This window comes from Astatotilapia calliptera, chromosome 8 (genome assembly GCF_964374335.1).
Source record: "Astatotilapia calliptera chromosome 8, fAstCal68.1, whole genome shotgun sequence".
Lineage (NCBI taxonomy): Eukaryota > Metazoa > Chordata > Actinopteri > Cichliformes > Cichlidae > Astatotilapia > Astatotilapia calliptera.
Genome location: NC_137429.1, coordinates 27,425,330 through 27,446,431, shown reverse-complemented (window position 1 = coordinate 27,446,431; position 21,102 = coordinate 27,425,330). Strand labels below are relative to the sequence as shown.

General features: G+C 38.7%; 1 protein-coding gene across 1 annotated transcript; it reads left to right on the top strand.

Moving 5' to 3' along the window:
* The first annotated feature begins 9,462 nt into the window (after nt 1-9,462).
* On the top strand, nt 9,463-20,900 carry LOC113027724 (ras-related protein Rab-37-like). The gene is made up of 9 exons (XM_026177456.2): nt 9,463-9,813; nt 16,586-16,696; nt 17,755-17,796; nt 17,951-18,017; nt 18,102-18,154; nt 18,245-18,310; nt 19,027-19,083; nt 19,170-19,246; nt 19,713-20,900. Exons 1-9 carry the CDS (start codon nt 9,658-9,660, stop codon nt 19,816-19,818), a joined length of 735 nt encoding a protein of 244 aa, XP_026033241.1. The 5' UTR covers nt 9,463-9,657; the 3' UTR covers nt 19,819-20,900.
* Nucleotides 20,901-21,102: the final 202 nt, after the last annotated feature.

Below are 21,102 nucleotides of genomic sequence, written 5' to 3'. Positions count from 1 at the left end.
AAAGAATGGGAACAGTGACGACTGTTATTGATGGAGTGATGGAATGTTTATCAGTGGAAATAAGTATGGAAAAAGGGAAAAACCTAATTGTCAGTTGTATATACAGAACATCAGGATCTAAGATTGAGATATTTAAGGATAATATGGAGGACTTATTTACAAATATAAATCAGAAAAGAATGTTTATCTGTGGGGACTTTAATGTTGACTTATTGAATCCAAATCATAATAAGAGTGCAGAAGAATTTATTGATTCCATGTACAGCATGGGTTTATTTCCACTGATAACAAGACCGACCAGAATAACATCTCATTGCGCAACTCTATTAGATAATACATTTACAAATATAATAGAAGGAAAGATAAAAAGTGGGCTGTTAATCAACGATATAAGTGACCATTTACCTGTCTTTGCATCTTATAATTGCCATTATAAAGTGAACGATGGACACAAGATTATTTACAAAAGAATAAGAACAGAGAAGACATTAAACTGTCTTAGAAATGAACTTTTAAAGCAAGATTGGAATATTATATATGAACAAACAGAAGTCAATAAAGCTTACAAAGTATTTTTAAGAACATTTAACACATTACTTGATAAAAAAAAAACTGCCCAGTAATTGAAATCAACAGGAAACACAACTATGTAGGAAGACCATGGATAACTAAAGGACTACAAAATGCCAGCAAAAAAAAGAATACCCTATATCGAGAATTCATAAAAAAAAGAGAACCATAGAAACTGAAAGGAGGTATAAAACTTACAAAAATAAATTAACTAATATAATGAGATCCTGTAAAAGAGAGTATTACATTAAAAGGTTAGAGCACAAAGATAACACAAGAGGTATATGGAATGTATTAAACAGTATTGTAGGGGTGGCAAGACAATGTGAAGGGGACCAAATGGAAAAAAACAACCACACGAGCCTTCAATTGTTTTCTAAGCTTTGAATATATTCTCTCTTTTTATGGTACAGAGGTTTTCCATCATGCTCACCAGCAACACATCTAAAAAATAACCACACAAGCCTCTCAACAAACCCCTCCTTAAATAGATGCTGGTCATACCATCACCAATAAAATGTAAAAGGTCTTTCCACCCACACAGCCCAGCTACAAAAACCTATACAGTGAAATACTGCGGTTATTTTGACACACCTCACAAATATCTGATTACAAAACACCCCCCAGCTAAGCAATATCCCAACTAACTAAATCAAATCAAACTGAAAATTCAACCCACTGCCCCCCCCGCTCTCATCAGATGGTTCAACTCCATTCAGGTGAACATCATTAGGCCATAATCATGTGTGCACTCCATGACTAAGGCCTTCAGGAAGTTGACTTCAAGGGAGGGAGAGAGAGAGGTTAACGGACTTCAAAACAAAAACATAACAAAATCAAAACTTCCTATCAGACACTGTGAGTGCCTACATCACTTAGTGAGGGAGATGCTCCCAGCACCCTCACAAGTATAATAATAATAATAATAATAATAATGGATTGGATTTATATAGCGCTTTTCAAGGCACCCAAAGCGCTTTACAATGCCACTATTCATTCACTCTCACATTCACACACTGGTGGAGGCAGCTACAGTCAAAAATGAATCAAGGAATAATGATTACCCTGGGTACTTTATAGAAGGGACAAGAAGTATTAATAACATGAAAGAGATAGTAAATGGTTTTAATGAATTCTTCGTAAACATAGGGCCAAAACTGGCAGAAGAAATAAAGGTTGATGGAACAGAAAGGGACACTGGTGAAAATATTGAAAGGAATAGAATAGTGTTGTAGTGCTATTTTGGGTTTTTTGGTTTTTTGTGGGGGGGGGGGGTTTCCATAACTTGTGAATCTGCAAATTTACACATTCTGTATTTTTCATATGAAAGAAACTATACTGTGGCGGGGCTTGCTTATTTCTTGTTTTTGATTTATGTATGTTTTGTTTTGTTTTGCTTTACTTTTATTTCATAAGTTGTTTGTTTAATTTAAGACTAAAAGAAAATTAAATGAATGAGAGGTAAAACTTGAGGGGGTACAACATTAAAGTCAGGCTCAAGTCCTTGAAGGAGTATGTCCTTAATATGATAAGGTTTCAGGAAAAGTGGGTCTGGGCCACATGACAACAACCCACAACATATATCACTCCTAGTGAAGAAGTACCTCCAGTGAACATTAGCAAACGGCCTGCACGAAGCAAATAGACTAAATGATTGACAATGATTATGGTCATGGAGGCTAGTATTTTTGGGAGTGGTAACTTTTTGTGAAATAATTTTGCTACTGTGCACAAAGTAATCTGTTCTCCGTGTACTTTGATTTAAGCCCACGATGGTCCAAATTGAACAAATCATGGTGTAAACCAGTCATTGATGCACCAACTTTTGCTGACCTACAGAAAATGGTTTTGTTTGTTTGGGGGAGGGGGAGGTTTCATTCTTATGGGAAAGCATTTTATTAGCAGAGCAGGTGGTGTTTTTTTAAATTACTGATTTAATCTAATAAGTGAACACAATGCTGCAGTCATTAGCGCCCTCATTTCACAGCAAGAACCTTCTAGACTCAAACCTTAACCAGGGCTTTGCTGTGTGGAGTTTGCATGCTGCCCCTTTGGGGATACTCTGACGTAATTAGTGAGACTAAATTGGCCCTATTGTGTACTCTGTGTCATACTCAGTGTCTGCTGCAATAGCCCTCCCCATAACTGGATAAGCAATTAAAAAAATTAAGCCAGAATGATCTCCCACCACCAGTATCATTTCCTGCACAGTCCTTCAATAACTGATGAATTTATTCCCTCAATGGCACTTTGACATCACCAAGCATTTTTAAATCCAGTGGCAAACCATATAAATAACAACAACAACAACAACAACAACAATAATAATAATAATAATAATAATAATAATAATAATAATAATAATAATAATAATAATAATAATAATAATAATATCCATCCATCCATCCATTTTCATCCGCTTTGTCCGGGGCCGGGTCGCGGGGGCAGCAGCCTAAGCAAAGAGGCCCAGACCTCCCTCTCCCCAGCCACCTCCTCCAGCTTATCCGGGGGAATACCAAGGCGTTCCCAGGCCAGCCGAGAGATATAATCTCTCCAGCGTGTCCTGGGTCTGCCCCGGGGCCTCCTCCCGGTGGGACATGCCTGGAACACCTCACCCAGGAGGCGCCCAGGGGGCATCCTTATCAGATGCCCGAACCACCTCAGCTGGCTCCTTTCGATGTGGAGCACCAGCTGCTCTACTCTGAGCCCCTCCCGGATGGCCGAACTTCTCACCCTATCTCTAAGGGAGAGGCCAGCCACCCTTCGGAGGAAGCTCATTTCTGCCGCTTGTATCCGCGATCTCGTTCTTTCGGTCACTACCCACAGCTCGTGGCCATAGGTGAGGGTAGAGACGTAGATCGACCGGTAAATTGAGAGCTTCGCTTTTACACTCAGCTCCCTCTTCACGACGGACCGGTGCAGCGTCTGCATTACTGCAGCTGCAGCCCCAATCCATCTGTCGATCTCCGGCTCCTTTCTCCCATCACTCGCGAACAAGACCCCGAGATACTTGAACTCCTCCACTTGGGGCAGGAACTCATCCCTAATAATAATAATAATAATAATAATAATAATAATAATAATAATAATAATAATAATAATAATAATAATAACACATGATAATGTACAAAATAAATGTGCATCTATATCACACAGACTGTACAAACTGTTATAAATATGGACAATGCAACTTAGCACAACCAGTTTACTTTTTTTCTTCTTTTAGCTGCTCCCTTTAGGAGTCACCACAGTAGATCATCTGCCTCCATTTCTGTCACACCAACCCTGCAAGTCCTCCTCACTACATCTATTAACTTTTACTGAGGTCTTCCTCCTCCATATTCAACATCTGTTGGCCAGTAGATCCACTGTCTTCTCTGTGCACATGTCCAAACCATGTGAACCTTGCCTTATTAACTCTGCCACCTTCAGTTCTGGCTCTTGTTATTTGTGTCTTTTTGTTAATTTCACCATCTCCAAACCAAACCAGATAATCTGAGTCACAGCAGATGACTCAGATCTCACCCTATTCTTGCACTGACTTCTGTCACACCAGTCTTCTGCATATTCTCCTTTTTTACATCCATGAAATTTCTATGTGGTCTTGGCAGCTCCAACATTAAAATAAGACCCAGATTTCAATAACAACAATAATAACTGAGCTTATTATTATGTAAGCTTATGTAAACTCTCTTGCTTAAATAATTTGCTCTGGGATAAATAAAATATTCTGATTCTGATTAATTATTGTTTTAGCCCATTTACAGACTTACAAGCACCTACGCATAATCCACCTAATCAAACCCATGTGCAGTCATAAACATATATAAACAATTCAATACTTAATTTACAGGAGAGTAAGAAAACAGGAACTAATGAAACAATGCATTGTCCTCATACTTTTAATATTTGTTTCTAAATCTTATAAAAGAAGATATTTCCTCCATTATATTAAAAACATTGTTCAGTTTTAAGGTTGGACTCACTACACCCACACCTAGAGCTTTGTCTGGTGTAGCCAAGTGGTAGAAGGCTTCCACTTTGGTGGTCTCAGGATCTCATCTGTACTTTTTGCAGATTACGTGCCCTCCAGCTCGTACTGGGATTGTTTGCAGCTGAGTTTTACTCATTTGCCAAGACCCGTTATTCCTTCACATAAAAGCCAGCTGCCATTATGACCCGGTTATGGGCACTTCCTGGGTAGGGTGTTCTGGGCATACTCAACACTCATTGGAGGACAGCCCAATGATCATTTTTTGAATTGATTATCCCATATCTTGCTTATCTCTGCACCTTCATATCCTACATTTCATTTTTAACCACATAAGTGCTTCACTAATCACATGAAGGGGCTTATCTGGCTCTAACTGAAGATTTGTCCACACACTCATGCAATCTTGTGTATGCTCCACAGCAATGTACACAAGGCTTGGTACTTAAACTGCACACGGGCATAAAAGATCTCTTTTTGTTTATATACATTGGCATTTACAATGCAAAGACTTTTCATCTTAATTTTTTTATTTAAAAAAAAATCTTTACAGATAAATAAATATCATGTTCTGTGCCAGATCAGTTGTGAATAATCTGGATTAATCAGGAAAACAGTTTGTCTCTTGAGTTTTTAAATGAGTTAAACAGGAACAGCTGTATTTTAGAGGTTTCTGAACAAGTGAGCGTAATGTGTGGTCCACTGAACAGGATCTGGAATGCTGTCGTATGAGACAATGTGTGACGAAACATTTCTCCCACTGAAAACACTACATCCAGATGAACAGAATCAACCTTTTGGTATCCACTGCTTACTCTGACAATGCACCAGAGAAGTTTACTTTTTAAAGCATAGCACTGTATATGTATTTGGATTTAAAGTATAGATGATCCTCCTAATAAAGAGTCTTACAGTTTCTGAATACCCAAAGTTCAGGTCAGTATGGACCATTCTCAATATATGTAAAAACATGCAAGTTTCAAAGTACATCTTTGAGATGCTCTGTGGTTTTTTATTTCTATGGTAAATGTTTGATCTAGTTAAAGATATTTGGAAACTGATGTTAAAGGAATAGACAATTCTGACAATGACAAAGTCATTCACATCATTAAGGAATGTACTGCTTGAGTCATGGTCATTATCATGAGAATACTCGAGAATCAGAGAGCTCAATCAGCAGTCTCAAAGCATAAGTACTCACTTCCCACAACTCCTTTCCTTTCTCTGATGGCTCTGTTGTCGATCTACCAGCTGCAAAAGATGGAAAGTGCCCTCATGTTGTGGCTTGATGAAGAGCCTCCTCAAAGAGCATAATCCTTGAGGCCTGTGCAGTACGTGGAAGTTGGCCTCTGGAGCCTTGCATATGATTGACTCTGCCATTGTGTGTCTTCAGCTGTCCTTCCAAGTGTGGTTTGACAGGTGAATATCCAATGACTGCTCATCTGTCAGACGCCCTATTGTAATGCCACCACTGGACTCTGGAGTGACAAATCACGCTTCTCTGTCTTGCAGTCTGGGGAATGAGTCTGGGTTTGGCGGTTGTCAAAAGAACGGTACTTGTGTAAAGTTTGGTGGAAGTGGGAATATGATGTAAGGTTGTTTTCAGGAGCTGGCCTCGACCCCTTAGTTCCAGTGAAGGGAATTCTTAATGCTTCACCACACCTAGACACTTTGGACAGTTTCGTGCTCCCAACTTTGAGGGAACAGTTTGGGGATAGTGCCTGTATTCCAACATATAGACACGGATAAGCAGGTTTGATGTGGAAGAACTTGACTGGACTGCACAGAATCCTTTGTGATGTTCAACAGCAGGTCAGATTTGCTGTTAGACCCCACTTCCAGTCTTTATGCTAAGTGAGGCTAATTATCTCCAGCTCATCTCGTCATGGCAGCCTATACGGTCAAAGTACCGGCCGATCATGCTCTAGATCTGTCTCTGCCTGTCCTCCTTATGAAAAAGCTCTTGGAAAGACATTGGTGGGAAATGTCCATCTAAGTGATAGTTATTTGGTATCCTGATGATGAACAGCCTTCTAGGAAGCTCGGTTTGACACACACAGACTATCCTTACCTTGGTCCAATAGTTCTGGGCAGCATTGTGCCCATTGTTGGCAATGCCGATCAAAGAATGCCTGCTGTTTTGGTGGGGAAGATATTCAAGAGAAGGCAGATTTAACAAAGTTATTACGAAGTAATGGCTTGATTTGGACCCACAGTGGTGAGTTTGTTTTACTCGTTATCTACTCACTCTTCACCAGATAAATTTTTATTTGTCTATACACCTACAATTTAGACAGTGCTAACCTCCTAAGCCCTAATCTAAGGCCCAATTGAATAACCTCTGTCTTATTTCATAAGACAAGCTAAATAATTAATAGCAGTGTAAATGGACTGAGTCTTATATAGCCCTTCTCTACTCTCCCAGAGTACTCAAAGCGCTGTAAACAACATGCCTCATTCACCCAATCACAAGAACTTGCTTCTATACTTAAGTGCAATCTAACCAACATTCACACTCCTATTGGAGAGCAACTTGGGGTTGGTATCTTGCCCAAGGATATTTGGCATGTAGCCTGGGGAAGCCAAGGATCAAACCACCAGCCTTCCAGTCAGTGGCTGATCTGCTCTACCACCTGAGCTACAGCCACCCCGGTGGTAGTTGGTACTCCTTACTGTGTACTCCTGTCTTCTATATGGTCTAAGCCTGCAACAGAGAGGTTCTTTTCTATAGATGACCACCACCATCATCAGGATCACCAAACAAAACACTACAAAGAGGTTTAGGACAGAGACAGAACAACAAGCTGTTACTGTTTCAGCTGTTTCAAGCTGCACATATAATATAGTTCATGCAGTGAACACAGCCATTTGGTACAACCAAGTTATTTACAATTCCTAAATATTGAACCTACAGACTTCTGCTTGTAAATTTTACTTGACCCAGTTCTCTTCATTTTTATTTAAAGATTTTGTGTTTTCATAAATGTATTAGCAGTACATCTCACAGTACTTGATTTAAATTATAAGCCAAAATAATTGAAAGCATTAAAAGAAACCCACTGCTATGTAAACGCGTAATATAGAAGAAGGATTATATTACTGTATTAATGTATTGTTACCTTAAACTTTTTAATGTTATACACAGTGATGCCAAAGCAACTTCAACTCAGAACAAGTAATTGCTCTCTGTTGATGTCAGGGAAAATTCAACTATTAATGAATCCATGTTACTCTGTTATGTTAATGCCTGAGTGTTGCAATGTGCTATTAAAAAGGCTCACGCATAAATGTCAACAACAGAGACAGCTTGTCATCTGACAGTAAATACTGTTTTGTGTTCTGCATATCATACGGGTCAGCTGTTCCACACTTCAGTTTCATACGGTGGAACAGTTTGTAATGAACCTTATGTGAAGTATAATAGCGAAGTTCTATGGTCTCACATCTGTCCGCTCCCTGGTGTTGCCGACTAAATCTAAGCTTGACATCACTTCCACTTTCCCGCACTGTCAAGCTGTTTGTGACATCCCTGGTCTAGTCCAATCATCTTCTCCCGGCCTTTTTCAGGCCAATCAGCATTCGTGCCACATACTTTGAATCTGTCATTCTCCTTTGCAGATGCCTTCGTGCAGCCCACCCCCTCCTCATCACCGCCTCTCATCACTTAGGTTCCATCTAAGCCACTGTCTTCATCTCCACCACCAGCGTCTAGACTCTGGGGGGTCCTCCTCTAATCCCTATCACACCTGGGGTTCTGTTCCACTGAGTCAGGCCATTGGAGTCTAACCACCAAATATCTCTATCTTTATTCTCTACATCAATAAATCATGTTCATTCTTTCTAATGGCCTCTCCTTATTGAAATAATAAAGCCCTCCTCTGGATAAATTACACAGAACCTTTTGCACTGTGCCCATTGATTATATCAGAAAAATTAGCCCTTAAATCAAAAGCATATTGATTCTCCTTTATTCTCCTCTCATGCTGTTTTCAGAGGGAAACATATGTTGAAACCTGAATTTACACTGGATTATTTGGCTAGTAGGCCTTCCACTCCCTTCCTTACATTTCCCCTTCAGGTCTGCTGAATTTTGAGCTGCTAATATGTGCAGCTCTGGGCAGAATGCTGTTTATTTCTAAAGTGAACTGGCTCCATCTTTGTAAATAAATTATAGTGCATTATTAGTAGATCTCAGTGTGATATTGCAGAAAATTTGCAATATGCAGTATCACAATAATTTGCCCTGCCTGTTGTGATCCAATTGACCAACTCATTTCCTCCTCCCTAGGATTTCTATAAATGCAATAACAGTCACTGAACTGAACTGAATAATCCTAAAGCCTACAATACAAAAACAAACATTATTAATTGATTATAATTAACCTTATAGATTTATGTTCTTCAGGGCAGACAACATCTTAACAAGTAGGGTTTTTTTCATGAACTCAGGGACATCACAATGAATTATGGCATTTTTCGCCTCTCCTTTCATAAGGGATGAAAGGAAATGAATGAATAATAATAACACTAATAATAATAATTTTCAACTACTTTAACAGAATTTCCCAAATGAAACATTTGTTATCTTATCCTGTCTCATTGTTATTTCTACTAAAACAACTATAATTAAACGGAACATACATTCGTCTCCGTTTTTTAATATCATAGTATAATATCATTGTTTTGGAAATATACACAGAGATCCAAAGCACTGGGTAAAATAAATGATGTCGAACTTTATAGATCGAATATCTGAACTCTTGAAAGAAAAACCACCACAACAAAAAAAAGTGACAGCCATTCAATCCTTCTCGGTCCATCCTCTGACCACTCATGCAGCGTGATGTGCGTGAATCACGACATACCATCATGTGGAGTGATGTAGGCAGAAGCCCACAGACTGTGATTCACTGTAAAGGAGGAGCCAGTTAAACAGCGTGGACTGTCGGAGAAGAGAGGAGGAGAGAAGAAAGCGAGCTGAGGGCTGTGAGACGACGAGTCGGCTGAAGCGAGAGTGCGAGGTTTACCAGCTTTTTATTTCCTCCGGAACCCTCGACGCTGTCATAAAGAAGCCTGTGAAGTGAAGGACTCTCAGGATGGAGCGGATGGAGTCAATGGAGCCGATCTCGGCATACTACACCACGGATTACCCGGAGATCCAACCAGACAGTACTTACGGATCCAAAGAGACAACCGAGAGCCAGGCAATGACTCCACCACCTCCAACATATGACGAGGAGTTGGTGCACAAGGTACGACCATATGGTCATCATGATACAACAACAGGTTTCATAGCCAGGAGCACTTTTATGCACTTACTTGCTGCGCGTTTTTTTCACGTGATTTTGCTTCTTGTTTATTTCTTCTTGTTTATTACTGGTGAAATGTGAGGAAACGTTTCTAAACCCCGCAGCATCCCGGTCCTTGACCGGATTTGCGCTCACGTGGTGCTGATTTACATTCAGATGCAATTTATAGTTGGTCTGTTTCCAGCCCTAATGTGTGTCAAATCACTTAATTCCTTATGAGATGAGCTGTCAGCTTACAAGAAGGTCCCCCTTCACATATGAGCCGATTACTTCCTGCTGTCAGGGCAGGAAAGCTTTAAAAGAGGTCACTTTCTTTGAAAAAATGTCTTAACCAAACGCCAAATTCCCAAAGCAATCCTCACATTTAGGTGTTGATCACCAAAAAGTGCTGTAGAATAAAATTACATTTCAAACTCAAATTTTAGTTGACAAGTACACTTTCAGTTTCTCCTTACTGCGACCCAAAGCTCAAATAACCCATAAATACAACAGTAAATACACTAATTTATTTCTGACACCTTAAATTCCATAACTCAAACACACTAAAATACACAAACACACTAAAATGTCAGAGTGAATGTGATCCTGTTTTGACTGTTGTCACAAAAACTGTACAATATAGCCATTTGTCATTCAAAAAGCTTAATTGCGCTCGCAGCAAGCAGTTAAGTTACATTAATGTCTGGATTTAAAGAGAACCACTGAATCCTTCCTGGTGCTCCCATTTGACCTCACTGTTGATGGAACAAAGATAAAAGAGGAGCTCCCTTTAGGCTTCAGTGAAATGTCACATTGTATTTCAGAGCTGTGTTGCAGAAACCATTTCCCTTCAGTCTGGAGGAGTCATGTCATTCAAATGGCATATCTTTCTTCTGATAAGCATCTGGCCTCCAGCCTGCTATGTTCTAATTTCTCTCTTTTTAGATATAGCAACTGAGCAGAATTAGCACATCAATACTCTGATTCAACTGATAAGACATAAACTTTAAAATAAAACTATCCGGTAAAGTCAAAAATGTATTCCCTTTAACTAGCTGCCTTTAATTGCCTTAGAAATTTATTATAATCTTGCTACTTATTTATTTATGTTTGCACTCATAAATGTCCCAGATCATTGGGTGCACCCTTGGTTTAGGTTCAGGGTTATTGGCAAGGTTAGGCATACACTTATTTTTAAGTTTATAGAGAGAGTCTCTGGGAAATTAACAGAATCAAATTCACTTCATCTCTCTGAAGTCTAAAGGCATGTGTATGTGTCATCTTAGTGTGGAATGTGATTGGTTGGGACCAAAATGCAGACCCTAAAGGAAGGTAGAATTAAACATGAAATGAATTAGAGCAGGCCGGGCCCTGCCATTGACTGACCTAGGTGGAAGCACTGCTGCAGCACACAAAGCACTGATATCTCCACCAAGCTGGGTGCAGAGGTGGTGATGGACAGCATTACGGAGGACCAGGCTTACTCTTTGAAGATGGCGGGCTCAGACAAAGCCTATCTTTTAAATGCAATTCAGAGTTTCCTTACATAGACTTGGGCTGGGAAGCAGCCGATTATTGTTCAAACAACACAATTATAATTTGTGAAATTGAAAATGAAATAACTTTTTTATTTTATATATATTTAATATTTTTATTTTATGAAAAGTCTGGATGTACCTCTTTACCATTCTCATGCATGTGCACACACATGCACATGTGGTCTGCGTCACTGCCATAACAAATACATTCTGTGCACTGCCAGCTATAAGACCTTATGCAGAAACGTTTGTGATTTTCCTAATAATTTCAAATGAATTTCAATCATAAAAAAGGTTGTGAATACTTGTGTAAAAAGATATTTTAAGTATTTAAGTTTTAATAAATTTACTCCCAAACACTCCAAAAACCATCATCACTGTCATGGGGTGGATTTTGTGTGTAGATTTACTCGGCATTGTTTGGCTGTAAAGGGCTAAGGAATGCAGTGCGAGTCTTCACAAAGATAGATGCAATTCTAACATGTGACTGTTATATCAGCTCACACATATACACACCACACACAGACTTGTAGTGTCAGGGAAGCAGGTGCACTGAAAGGGGTCATATTCTAAGAATACACCGTGTTCTTTGTGTCTAAATCAAGAAGAGTAATTTCAAGTGAACTTGAAAAAGTCAGTCTTGCCTTTTTGCCCTTCCTTTGCCAATATAAATAATAAAGGGACTAATAAAGGTTTATCCTATCTTTTGTACTCACTCTTCTCAGGCTTTCACTCTGCCTTACCTTTTCCTCCCAGGAGGAGTTCTAATTACACAACAAAAAAGGCTCTTTTTAAGAGCTCGTTGGTGAGGCCAGTACTTACTCATGAAGCTGAAATGGTTACAGTTGCTTTGTGGATTCCGTTCTGTTATTAATTCTCCCTTCAATACTCACAGTTGTCCCAGATGACATTTTTAATAAAGTCAACCTAATACTGCTTTTGTAATATTTTTGGAAAGATTAGCTTAGAGACATCTTTACAGACAGAGTGGTTTTGTATTTTTTCTTACTGCCAATATTTCACATTAATACCCACAAAAACATTGCATTCTTTTGTATCTCGCAGTGGTTTCCTGTTTTTTCCATTCTCTCCATGGCCCTCATCCAAAAGACACATTTTTAAAGCTGCAAAGCACTTTTTTTTCTTTTTTTTTCATTTTAAAAAAGTCTGTAAGTGTAGTAAAACCATGGTAGCTACCTGTCCACCACAAAAAAGCAGACATCACTATCAACTAGCTGGTTGAGTGTTTAGCTAAATAGCGGCAGACCAAAACAGAACTAAAAAGGTGGATACAGGACTTTAATTTGTCTAAAAAAACAAACACTTGGTCTTACAGATTGCAGGGCACATTGACTTTTAGTATTGGAAACAGTGACTTTATCGCCTGTTGTTCTGTGGTTTCAAACCCCAGCTGTGCAGTATATCAAAGCTTAAATCAGTGGCAATTTGGAAACTGTCAAGCTAAATTACATTCTGGTCAATACTGCACATGCTCCAGGAAGAGAAAAGTGACATTTCAGAGAATTGTATCACTCTAAATTCACCCCATCCCCTAATGCTGTTACTCCAACGACTTGTAAAAAGACATCCCATGCTTATTGCCTCAGTAACCTCCACAGAAGCTCATACTGAGGCTAGAAAGGAAATTTGCAGGCACTTAGCAATCTGCCTGTGAACCACAGAGATGAGAGAAATCTAATTCTTCTTTCTCTCGCGCACTACAACACATATACACAATATACATCATCAGTGTGTAATTCCCAAACATCTGTGGTGCATTCGCCTCATTACCTCCTGTCTCTAGAGGGGTTTCATGAGACAGTCTCACTTCTCGGCTAACTACAATTTAGTAGCATCACCACATGTACGTGTGTAGTGAGTACAATGAGTATGTTTTTTTTTTCTCAGCACTAATTCCATCTTCACATGTACACATGGAGGCATTATGTTACACACTCTCAGTTATGTCCAGTAAAGAGGGAAGTGATACAGCTGAATCACAGCAGGATCAGATCAAAATATTTAAATAAATTATTGTCTTCAGATTTAGATGCAGTCAGTGGCTTATGTGATCACAGACTGCATGTAAAAGACGGATGTATCTTCCACATCCCAAAAAGTTAATTCTGTTCATCTGGACGTGGCGTTTTCAGTGGGAGAAACATTTCCTCACTCATCCAAGTGACTTCTTCAGTCTCAGCTGACTGCAGATTTCCCCAACTTTATAAACAGTACATGTGCATAATGACCGAAACTAGAATCAATGGTGAAAAATGGACTGTCAGGTCAGTTTCTTGATCGTTAATGTGATCAACAACCACTGATCAAAAACCATTGATTAATGGCCATGAGTACCATTCACAGAGAGTTGGGGAATGGCTGCAATCACAGCATTATAAGATGGTCAAAGATGTACCCTTAGGCACCCTCTTCAATTCAGAGATATCTGTATCTGTGGGGATGGTGTTCGTTCTGCGTTGTACCATCCTGATGACACCCAGTTTGTGCTTCAGTGGATGAAGCAGAAGCACAAGCCTTAAATAATGATCCGTAAGCGTAGGTTTATGGTACACATCAACTTTCAAATGTCCCCATTACTGATGGAAATCTCACAGTCTAAGAAGGCTAACCTGTCATTTTTCATATCATCTGTGGTGAGCCTGAAATAATTTTTCTACTGAGTTAATGTGATCAGTGAAATGTGGTATATCCAGTACACCACTTCCTATGTCCCTACGAAGTAGTGTACTGGCAGATGTTAGAAAGTTTGACCTGCAGTCTTACCAACAGCCATCAGGAGTAGACTTCCACTCTTTAGAAAAAGAGCCCTAATCAGGCACCAACTGGGTACCTGGTTATCAGCACCTGGAGTACCAGAAACTCAAAATAAGAGTCAATAGCAGAATAATCTGTTTGACGTTGGCAGAGAAGATTTGGTTTTTGATGTACACAACCCACACACTCAACTCTGCTACTCAAAATGCATATGCATTTTTGTGGCACTATTTAAGGAGAAATAAACAGATTTTTCAAAGCTATCAAATTTATTGCCTAAAAGCATTATTACATCAAAGAAAAACCAGATACAAATTTCCTTAGGTTTATGCTGTGAGTTTTACTGTGCGGCTCCCCACCTTTCAGGACACAGTAAACTGGAAAAGCAGAATACATGTAAAGCCTCTCTGTACAAGGTGTATTTCAAAGGAAGAATAAGGAAGTGAATTTGCTGGTGACTCCTGAGTAAAGCTGATATGAAAATTCACTGGATGACTGATGAGGCAGTATCCATATTTAATCCAGCACACTGGGATGTAACTCTTTTCTAAAAATCCTCCATATGCTGAAATCAAATGAGGCTACAAAAGCTGCTTTAGCTTCTCAGCTCTAATCCTTTCCTCCATTCCCCCCACTTCTTTTATTTATCCCTGATCATTCATAAAGCCTTGAGGCAAAATTGAGTTCAACCACTGCCTGGTTTATCTGATGAGTGTCATGCCTTCACTTTTTTCTTGATTTGTCTTAGTTCTTTACAAACTGCTCATCATCAGATCAAGTTCAAGTTCAAGAACTTTATGCATTCTATCCCAATTTATGAACCTTTTTCTATTAGTTTAGCATGCCAGAAAACTCACCTGCTATTATTAAAGCAGCACTGAAAAACTCAGCGCTTTAACCCCTGGGCCATTTGTCATTCAGTGCAATTTTAAGGCAGGCCTACTTGTGCATATCTGACCAAGAGCGATAATCACATTTACTGTCTTTTCACACAATATTTGGCCACAATGACAATGAGTACTCCTGAGTTTTATCAAGACAGGACTGGTTGAAAGTTTTGTTGCCTTTTTAAGACCACTTTATTACATTTCCATGGTTACTATTACTAGACATCAAGTGAAGACCACTTCTGACAGCACATCTGCATTTGAATCATAAAGCAACTGTAGTGGATGCTCCAGCCCAGTAGCTCTTCTAGTATTCTACCCCAGTGATTAACGGCCACTGCAGCTAATTAGTGCATAAAATACATTACTGAATGTGTATTAAGGTGAAATCTAAGAGTGTGAAGATGAAGGTTCTTTCATGAGAGTTAATGAATGGAAGTCTATTTTTTATGCCTAACTTTCTTTCTATAAACATAATTAAGATTTTTATTGTCTCAACCTGCCACTCTATAAAATGCATTTGGGTGTAAATGAAGAACTACCCTGGTGCCACAGAGAGGAAAGAATGTGAATTTGGCAAAGAACAAAGATTGGCATTGATTTCGGCACTGAGTTTCTTAAAGATGGCATTTCCTTTGCCTTGCAAAGGGTTACCAAAATATTTACATATATTTTATTCAAAACTTATATGTAGCCAATATACCCTAACCTATGCTTAAAAAATTTAGGTTTAGCCTTTCTGCGATTTTTAAAGCTTTCAAGAACAAACGTTCAAACACAGGTCTTTTCATTGCCTGTCTTTACAATCTACAATCCTTTTAGTTGTCTCTTCCTAAACATAACCACATAACGATTGAAGAAATCCATCATTCTTGTGGCTTACTGCATTATTTACTGCATTTTTCTTCTGGCAATAATATTTATAATATATTTCACTACAGGATAAAATGTAGTCATTTGGCTGTCACAAGATAACAGCCACATAGCCTGCATCAAAACTCCCAGATCACTCCTTGAAGAGAGCAGAGAACAGCTTGACTGTGTCGCACTTACTTAATCTGCCACAGTTAAAGGACACTTTGTGGGTGTGGAGGTGGTGGGTACCCTGGTGTGACTGAAATTAAAGCGCAGTAGACAATGAAATATTGACTGATGGTCCTGGTGACTAAGTTGGATGTGTGAATGCTGCCTTTCATTGATTCCATTGTCTTGAAGGTTATCTCCTCTGGCTTGTGAGTCATGCGGTAATAGTGGTACACTGCCAAGCTCTTAGAAAAGAAAATGTCGGTGCTGCTTGGAAACAGAATTGTCGACCATGACACAGATGTTGACTCACAACTGAAAATTATGAAATGATTGCAAGCATTCAACCATAAAGAGATTTTCAAGGCCAATTGAGACTGCAGCCAGGCTACTTCCTGCTGCTCCCGTATCACTAGGGGTCACCACAGCTTACTCTGTGCCTCTACCATATACTTAGACCATATATATAGAGGTAAGAAATTTAACTGTGGGATTTTATGTGTTTTCCTACAGACAATCCTGGTTGGGGACAGTGGTGTGGGGAAGACATCTCTGCTGGTGCAGTTTGATCAGGGCAAGTTCATCCCTGGCTCATTCTCTGCCACAGTGGGCATCGGATTCACAGTGAGTGCTTGGAACAATTTTTTTTTTTTATGAAATTGGACTGGCTTTTATTTATCCATGGTTTTAGATTTGCCTCTGGCATTTCAGACATTAGCAGTGTGGGAGGAGGCAACCTAAGTGTCATTGTGTGAGAGGTGGGGTACACCTTGGACAGGTCACCAGTCTGTCTCCGTTTTATATATATATGCAGATTATACAACTTATATGTATAATCTGCAAATGAATACTTTCCATCCTCTTTAGAGTTTGCTCATTTCGATAAAAAGCTGATGATTCACATTTGCCACTCAGTGCCATTAAAATCAATGCAGAAGAGAGGTTGTAATGAGCACAGGCAGTAGCTAGTGTGACGTCACTCACTGGTTTGTAAGTTCTTATTATCAAGCCTCAAGATGACCCTTTCTGTCTTGGTGTTTTGAAACCAGATGTGATGAGAAAGGGATGGTTCTCATTGGCTAATGACTTGTGATTGAAAAGTAATTCACCGGGAGTATCCTCCTTTGTGAAACTTATCACTTGATTGATGAAAATTTACAAAATGGGCCAAGCAGATTATTCAATATAGGACGTCAGGGCCAGGGAAACATTTCCTTACAGTCATTGGACTTAGATGTGTTTTTGCACCTACATGTTTCACTTTCCAAGCCTTAAAGCTACATCTATCTTTAATACTATCTACATTAATGACATGAGAATGTAATTAGAACCACCCCGCTGAAATCTTAAATGGTGAAATTTAGAAATATTTTTTAAAACAATTCTGAAGTTTGCAACGATTTAATATAGTATTAAATGAAGCAAGTGGGAGGGTTTTCTTTCCCATAAGTTTTTATACGTTGTGACTTCTTTTTGCAACATGAGTCACCCCCTGCTGACCATTAAAAGGAATGGAGGTTTGAGGTAGTTGTACATTGCCTCTCTCACTAAACATATATTTCAAAATCTGAAGAAATAAAGCCACAACTATTGACAAACATAGATAACTTGTCTTTGTACTTTGCATTTTTAATTTGTTCTACTAGCTGCTCGTACTGTTCTTCTGTTTCTACCTCTCTCAGAATAAAGTGGTGACTGTGGATAACGTAAAGGTCAAACTGCAGGTCAGTAAGTAAATCAGTTCCAGTGCAAAGTTGATGTGCTTACACAATAGCACTCTATTTTTAGAGTAGTGGCTGGTTTCCTCTTGGGCATCACCATTATAAGTGAAAATAAGAAGTAGCCAAGTGGAAACAGGCCAGTTCTTTTCTGTTTCAGATATGGGACACAGCAGGACAGGAAAGGTTCAGAAGCGTGACACATGCGTATTACAGAGATGCACACGGTGAGGCGATACAAACCCTAATCCATATCACAGCATCACAGGTGTTACATTGGCACTCAATTTTTGTTGGTTCTCTTTCCAAAGCTTTGCTCCTTTTGTATGACATCACCAGCAAATCATCTTTTGACAACATTAGGGTAAGTCTGTGTTTGTACCCTGGGAAAATATGAAAATGTGCTACAGTTAAAGATTTATTTATGAGTGTGTTTGTATGTCTCTTGCTTCAGGCTTGGTTAACAGAGATCCACGAGTATGCACAGAGCAATGTAGTCATCATGTTGCTGGGCAACAAGGTAAGAGGAAATTGTTTGAGAAGCTTAGCATGTGGAGCAAAAAGTGCAAAAGAAGGATATGATCTGTGCTGAAGACAGAGCAGTTTCTGGATCAGGGCATTTTGTAAAGATAATGTAAACGAGTTATAAAAGAGTTAGAGCAAAGTGATAGTGCTGCTTTGGGTTCAAGTGTCGGGTTTAAGTATATGTAACAATATGAATGCAATGATAAAAATGTGAGTGGCGCCACATCGTAGGTAGCTTAGTAATAATAACATTTTTAAAAGCTATATATAACATATATGATGCTGTATCACATTTTGTTATATATTAAATTTACAAGTCCTCACAAAAAACAGTGTAAATTTAATCAAATGTACAGTCGCTGCACTACTTCAATCACTATGCGTGTATAAAAGTATCTGAACTACCAGCAAACTACTACAAACGTGTTAGACTACTAGTTTTATTACATGATCTACTCTTCAACATTGAATAGTGGTAGCAAACACTGAAAATTCCACAAGATATGTTTTCCTTTAGAAATATCCTGATTGATCTTGTATATTATGAAGTCTAAAAATGTAAATACTCATACCTGTGCATGGTTTTGTTCAGCTTTAAAAAAAAATAGCTGTATCAAGATGTACATTGTTTTTTTTACTTAATAGTTTAAATGTGTTTATTTTTCTGCACCAAGTCTTTCCTAAAATCCTAAACTAATGTGTGTTTATCAGGCCGACATGAGCAGTGACCGAGCGATCAGGAGAGATGAAGGAGAGAGGCTGGCCAGAGTGAGTATTTTATTTACTTCCATAAAAACAGAACTGATAGCGTTTAATCTGCTACTTACTGTGTTGTGCTCTCTTTGTGTGTTCAGGAGTACTCAGTTCCTTTCATGGAGACAAGTGCCAAGACAGGGGTCAATGTAGATCTGGCCTTCACTGCTGTGGCCAAGTATGACACAGATGTCACACAGTAGCTTTTGAACAGTCCATAAACTATAGATGTGTATGATCTGAAATGGTCCTTGTTTGAGCCAACAAGAAGTCATGTAATGGGACTAAACAAAGATAAATTATTATCATTTGCTTTGCTTTTCTTCTTCTGCCACTAATTTCATTTTCATATGACAGCAGCAAAGTTGTTACTACTGAATTTGAGATTGTTTTTTCACATCGCTCAATTTTATCTCACATCTTTGCTGAACATAGTATATATTTTCAGAAAATTCCAGGATTCATTATAAAGAAATGTTTCAATTCCCTTAGTACTATATAATTTAACGTATTTATTGCAAGGGATTTATTCTTAAGTAGTCCACTACTATTTTCATGTGTTTTCTTACCACAATCCTCTGCAGTAGAATAATTCTATCAATATCAGTGTTATCTTCTAAAATATGCCTTGTTCTGTTCTTCAGGGAGTTGAAGCATCGGGCCATCCAGCATCCCAGTGAACCCAAGTTCCAGATTCATGAATATATTGAGGCACAGAAGGAGAAGTCAGGTTGCTGCAGCTACTTTTAAAACTTATCTCCCAACTCTTCCTCCTCCCATAGCTCTGGGCGAACAGACTGTCAGAGACACATTACTGAGTGGGAGGAAGCCCTGTATCTCACTGCTGCTCACAAAATGTTACACTGCCATTCATTCAAGACTAAAAGCCAAACGTACATCAGTGGATTAACCATGCTACAGACCCACACAAATTTTCTTTAGCTGAATACCTCCAACTCTCCAGACGTCAGTTTGCACTACTGATGCTTTCTAAAGTACATTCAAGGAAAGAGTAGTTATTTATTTGATATGTTAAAAAAAAATTCCTGAGGGAATATTTTGTAACTTAGATGATCAATATTAGTCTCTTGTATTTGTTTGTTTTTTTTTAATGCAATTGCAGTCAAGAGTTAGTAAATCTGAAGGCAGGAGCAAACAGCTAGCCTGACCCTGTCACAAACCACCTACAACTCCATAACATAGTTTTCTCATTTGTTTAACATGAACCATGCTAACAGACAGTGTATCCTAGCCTGTTAGCATGAGAACTTTTACTAATTTTGATTAAGCGCAGTGCAACCGATGCTAAAGGAGCCTTTCATTTAGAGAATATTTGGTTATAAATCCAATTAAAAACCTTTTCATGACATTTACATGCATCTTCTATTTTTAAAATTGTATTTATTTATTTATTTATTTGTAAGTAATTATAATAAATTATAATTATCTATATAAAATGTATTTTCTCTTGGTGAAGTTATATGATTCATGTGTCTTTGGAACAGTTATTTTTGTTAATATTTTCTGTTGTTTCCTCACATGTGGACGGTAAGGCGCTAGGCTGGTTAGCGCTTTTGCCTCACAACAACAAGGTTACTGGTTTAAGCCCTGGTTGGGATCATTGTGTGTAGAGTTTGCATGTTCTCCCTGTGCCTGTGATGATTTTTCTCATGCATATTGGGTTAACTGGTGTTTCTAAATGAACTGTAGACCGTATGTAAGGAACTTAAACTACTTGGAGCATGTAGAATAAACATTGGCATGCAGAGCAATGCATCTGTGAACTGTCTCTGGGAGAAGGATTACTGTGAAGAGCGAACATTCGATACTAAGTACTTGAGTTGTTGTCTGTTATTTAAGGAGGCGTTATGTACATACAGCATGAGTTGAATAATTTTATATGGTGTTATACTGTGCAAAAGTCTTGGGTCATCCTTGTAATAGTTGCAGCATCTCTTGGGGGGGGGGGGGGGGGGGGGGTGTCAAACCAAGTGCTCCATTGTCTGTTTTTCTATCCAGGTGTGCTTTTATTGT